The sequence below is a fragment of the Hipposideros armiger genome, unplaced genomic scaffold (genome assembly GCF_001890085.2).
Source record: "Hipposideros armiger isolate ML-2016 unplaced genomic scaffold, ASM189008v1 scaffold_291, whole genome shotgun sequence".
In the NCBI taxonomy this organism is placed as follows: Eukaryota; Metazoa; Chordata; class Mammalia; order Chiroptera; family Hipposideridae; genus Hipposideros; species Hipposideros armiger.
The window spans coordinates 1715177-1720830 of record NW_017731641.1 but is presented as its reverse complement, the minus strand read 5'-3'; the positions used below and the strand labels follow the sequence as shown (position 1 = coordinate 1720830).

The window sequence follows — 5654 nt, the reverse complement described above, 5'->3', positions numbered from 1 at the left end:
CCTCAAGGTTAAGTAAGCATCCTCCAGGTGCAGAAAGGAGCAAGAAGCAAAACAAGTTATACTACAGTAAAGCCAGCTTGCATGGCTCCCAACAGTTTCTAATGCTCCTCGATGAACCGAAGAGCCAGCCAGCTCAGCCCCTGTCATGTTTGTGGCCTGGTTCAAAAACAGGAGCTGAGCCAAACATAGTCTTCTCCCAGTGATTTGCAGTTGAAACACAGAAAGACAGAGACAATTAGCTATGGAGAGCTGAGTTAAAAGGTCATTTAGACTCACATGTGGAGACCACTATTTGGGGCCAAAGGGAGGATGAGCAAACTTAGACGTCCAGGAGAGGGTAATAGAAAAGAACACAGAAGAGATGAGAGATACTATGCCTCATTCAGTTTACCTTAAATAATGGGAAATTACATAAGATGTACACATGGAAATACACACCGCCCAGACTGGGCCTCGTGGAGACCCCAACACTGCCTGCAACCCGAAATATGGTTCTGGATACACAGCCTTGCTATTGTAGTTCTAGTTACCTCATAGGCCTTAGTTTCTTATAGTCACCCTGCCTGTTTTCCTACTGCTCTCATCTAAACCCACTGTGCTCTATTCTTCTGCTTACTCATAACTCCTACTGATTCATAACGTTTGCTTACAGTTTCTGGATGTCCATTACTTCTGCTTACTCGCGGCCTACGCTCACCCCTGGTTTGTCACGTGTGCCTGTGTCTATCTTTTGGCCCTAGTGGGCACCGTTGACTCGCCTTACATTCAGTTTTCAAAAGACAGGCTCTCCGTGGTCTAACCTCTCACTATCTTCCCTTTTGCACACAATTCCAATGCCAGGCTACCTCGCAAGCCTCCCATGCCATCCACACGGCCAGAATGGAGGGTCTGTGTGACCTCTAGCTGATCCATGTTAAGAGACCTAGAAAAGGGGTCATAACCATGGTAACCGTCCTCAGACTTCCAAAAGTCAGGATGGGGGGGGGTGCACAGTAAAATTGGAGGACACGTGGCTTCATCTGTGTAGTGCTCCCACTAGTGAAAGGCACCAGGACCTTTTGCAATCTGTCCCCACATTTACTTCCTCCGTCTCACCTCTCTGCCCCTCCCCTTCCCTTCCTGCATCTTCATCGCAAGCTCCATCCCAAACCACATCCAGACACAACTGCCAGTTGTTCTCTGAATATGCAGTGTTCTCTGCATTTTCATGGTTCCCCTCCCTACTTTTCCTGAAATCGTACTGCTCCATCTCATCGTCCTGATGAAAATCAAGTCTTGACTCCCTGGGAAGTCTTATCCATGCCAATCACCACCTACAAATTGAAGACTTCCCGGATCTACCAATCTGGGCAACAGGCTCCTCTCTTCTTAGTTCGGACCCATAGATCCAACTTCTAGCTGGACATTTCTGTCCAGACATCCCAGAACACGTCAACACGACATTTGTTTGTTTTGTTATGTTTTTTAGTTTCAAGTGTACAAAACAATGTAATAACTAGACATTTACACCCCTCACAAAGTAATAACCCCCCATCTATTGCCCCTCTGACATCATATATAGCTGTTACAATTCCACTGACTCTATTTCCTATGCTGTACTCCATATCCCGTGATTATATATATATTATAGTTGACATTCAATATTATTCAGCTTCTGCTTAAANATCAGTTCTGCTCGTTACTGGCCACCCTGACCTCTCTTCATCAGTGACACGTTCTCTCTCCTCAGAAAAACATTTAATCCATTTGTACACTGTCTTTCCTTCATGACATTATCTTCATAAACTTGGACTAACGTGTCCCTGATTTCACTTCCACTTTTGCCAAGTTTAACAAGAAATTTAATGTTTGTTCATTGCTCTAATTCAAGCTCACACATTCTTGCAACGGCACACAAAAACATGCAACGACAATAAGGAATGCCACTCAGCGAGACACCGTCACACGTTAACATGAACACAGCTGTGAGACACTGATATACCAAGGTTCTGAAACCTCACTGAGCTGTTTGTACAGTGCTGCCAATGTAAGCACACGGTGGCAAGTTCGCGAACTTAACTATCAGATCTCAAATACATACATATTCGTATATTCATTCTGGGTGATTTGCAGTCTTTATAGTCTATGACTTTCTGAACGACTAGGATTAGAATCTATTGATAAAAGAAAGGTAAGACAGGCTTTTAGGAGGTTTTTATTTTTAAAAAGTTGTTACAGAAATATCTGCTTGACTGATTCTTCAATAGTTAACAGAAGCTTTAATAAAATGTCTCTGATAGGAAGCTTGAAAAAGTACACTAATTTCTTAGTCATTCTTACAGTTTATAACTCACTGCTTCACCATGTGGCTGGCACATACTACCTTTTGGTAGCTACATATCTCCATTTCTGAGTCAACCTTTGAAAATCTAAGAAAGCCAAAAGGAGTATGTCTGAGAACTAACATTACAGAAAACACTGTTGTTTAACCAACAGCTCAGAGCTCATGGCCTTTCTCATCCAGAGGAGGAAGAAGGGAACATAGCCCCTCATGAATGTGAGTCCTGGGAGAGGAAATACAGACAACTGGAGGGACAGAACATAGTTATGAAGGAGAGGCATGTAAGATCACTGGCCCAAAGCCCTGCTGGGTTCTGAGATGACTTTCTGGGCACATTACATTCCTGTCTCCTTATGTCTTTCCTTTCCACATTAACTACATAGGATCTTCGGCACTCAGTTCTTTGGAACAAGCCTTCATTGGACTTCCACAGAACCCCTAGACCTATCGTCTCATCTCACAGAGCATCAGGTACAACTGCTGAGTGGCTAAAAGAAGTAGGAGCACGACTGTGCCACGCCAGTGGGCTCTTCTGACAGTCAAGTCATAACTAGGAGGCATCAACTGGCTCAACAGCTCACAGTTGAACTTGTTTAGCTATTCCTGATTCTGGGTCACATTGGTTTGGGTAACTAAAATACTGGTCTTCCTCCTTCAAGGGCTGTAACAACTGAAAGAGGCCTCTTACCTAAGGTAAAGGACTCACCTCTGTCAGATCCAAGCAGGTAAAAACTCATTAGCAAGAGAAACTTCATCTGGATTTTAAGAAAGAGGGGACCCTGGTGTGGGGCCCCCAAGAGCCGTGAAGAAAAACTGAGCAGAAGCTCCCAATGCTGAGTCACAGCCTCTGGGAATTCTAGAACCTCAGAAACAACCCATGTTGGCTCACAATGGGTTGTGCTCTGAGGTTTTCATGTAACCCTTCAGGTAGGTTGGCTTTACAACAACCCACACCAAACTGTGCCAGTACAGGCTGTGTGTTTGCCACGTGCAAGATGGTGTCTCGGGGCTCTGCCCTATTTTTAAAAATCTTATTTCCAAAATAATATATGCTCTGTAATAAAATTTAAAAGCTCTCGACTCTCTTCTTAAAATATTCTTGACAGTAAGTTGTGACTGGCAGGTTATTTTCTATTTGGCTGTCTAAATTAGCCCTCTTGTGGCACTGTATCCCAGAAGGCTGACCTCTGTTGACTTGATCACATAACTGCTGGTTGGGTTTGGCTTCAGATTGGATTTAGCCAATGGCAGACTGGAGGAGGAAACACACACACACACACACACACACACACACACACACACAGTGATGGTGGAGGGTAGAGAGAGAACGACTTGTTCTTTCTATTCCCTTCCTACCACAGCAAGACATGCTGGGTCTTTCCATAATAAAGCTTCTGTGCGGTGTTTTCTCCTCCATGGCTCCAGCTCTCAGCTGTTTTCTGTCTCCTGCATCCTTAGGCCTAAGGATGATGATTTCTTGCAGTTGCTGAAATCTGGATGCCCCAACTTTCCTTTTTTTATTTCTCCTTAATCATGCCCACTTCCATAAATAGTCTTTTTCATGAAGGTCTATATCAATCATAGTTTTGGCAGGAAACAGGTAGCAAACTCAAATGCATACCTGAGGAGAGTGTATACGATGTGGGCACAGAAAAAAGATTAATGAGGGAATTGAAAGCTGTGCCTTGAGCTGTAACTTCTGTCTAGGGGGTAGCCAAGCTGAGGAGATGGACGCAGTGAGGCATCTACCTGGTAAAGAGCTGGAACTTTGGGGATATTGGGTGGCAGAGAGCCCCTAGCCTTCATCCACTTCTTCCCTTCTTGTCTCTCTTGGACCACTGTGTTACATGTACCATGGTGTGCTGGGTCTCAATAGATGTATTTATCATTTTTGTAATTATGTTTTGTTTTTTTTTTTAAAGATTTTTATTGGGGAATTGGGGGGATGGGAACAGCACTGGGGAATTGGGGGAAGGGGAACAGACAAGTTGCTGTCCTTTTGTTCTTCAGTCTAGTTGTGGAGGACGCTGCCTCACCGGCTCAAGCCGGCACCATCATTGTGCTCTTCCCGGGAGAGGCAGATCAGTCGCCGGCTTTTGATGGCCACTCACGCTGGCTGCTGGCTACACACAGCAGCCCATGGCAACCCACTGCAGCAGTGGCTGCAGCCTATGCTGTCACCGGCGACTCATGGCAGCCCAGCTCCAGGTTGAGTTGTTGCCCAGCATCCTAGCTTTGGAGGGCAGCGCCACCAGCCCTCATATGTGGGATCCGAACCGGGACCCTGTGGCATCCCAAGCCAGCTCCCAACCACCACGCCACTCGGCCGGCCCTGTAATTATGTTTGATGTCTCCCTCATTAGACTCTAAGTTCCTGGAAAGCAGGGTCCCTGTCTGGCTTGGTCACTGTTGTATTCCCAGGACCTAGCAGCATGTTTGCCACATAATAGGTACATAATAAAATTTTCCTGAATGCAGGAAGGAATAAATTGCCTTGTCTGGGCCTCTCTCTGCCTCATAGGTGAGAGTGGGCTGGCGGAAGATTCTGGGTCAGATGGAGACAGCAGGATCACCAAGGGTTAAAAGCTGCAGAGGAGACCCACTCTACTTGGCTTGAGTTATAGGTCAAAACTAGGGTTTCTAGGTCTGAGGCTGGGCTACTTTGGAGTAGAGAAAAGCATGAAAAAGCATGCTGTCAATAGTTCCTTTCCTTCATGTGGAGTGAGTTTGGAGAAACAGCTATGGGATCACATTGAGTCAGACTTGTTGATAGAAGCAGTGGAAATTGGTGGAAAGGAAGAGGTGCTATCAATACCACCCACTGGTTGTTTAAAGTTTGGCAGCACCACTCTTTGCAATTATCAGACCTTTCTGGGACTTCCATGCCTCACCCCTCGCCAGAGTTAGGGTACCGAGAGAAAGGACCGTAAAATCTGAACATTCTCTCCTTAAACTGCATCCTCCAACTTTTTCCTCCCTCTTTTCTAAGGTTGGCTTTGCAGGATTATATCCCAGACTCATGCAGGCTGGCTTTCCCCGGGTTCTGTTCTGGAAACCTCTTCCCTGTATCCAGCAGTCTGGCACTTCGAAGCCAAACCTGTGAGTACCTGAGCACACCACATAAGAAAACATGGCGATGGAGAAGTCACTGTGGAACTTGACGAATTCTGGAGCTAAGACAGCCAGAGGTGATCCAGCCCCTGCCTCCTTCCTCTGCTAATCTCTTTCATCCTAGATGATTAATGTTTCAGTTTTGCCGGGGTCCTGCCTCGGCGTTCCAGTGAACAGTACCTGAAGTGGGGGGCGAGGTTTAAGGAAAAAAAGAGACAAAGAG

General features: G+C 45.7%; 1 protein-coding gene across 1 annotated transcript in view; it reads right to left on the bottom strand.

The window, feature by feature from the left end:
- Positions 1–1249, bottom strand: part of ACRV1 (acrosomal vesicle protein 1) — a 12107-nt gene extending 10858 nt beyond the window's left edge. The window contains exon 1 of the mRNA XM_019658868.1: positions 1096–1249. Within this exon, the coding sequence (XP_019514413.1) occupies positions 1096–1249 (154 nt within the window). The remainder of the gene's footprint in view (positions 1–1095) is intronic.
- Positions 1250–5654: the final 4405 nt, after the last annotated feature.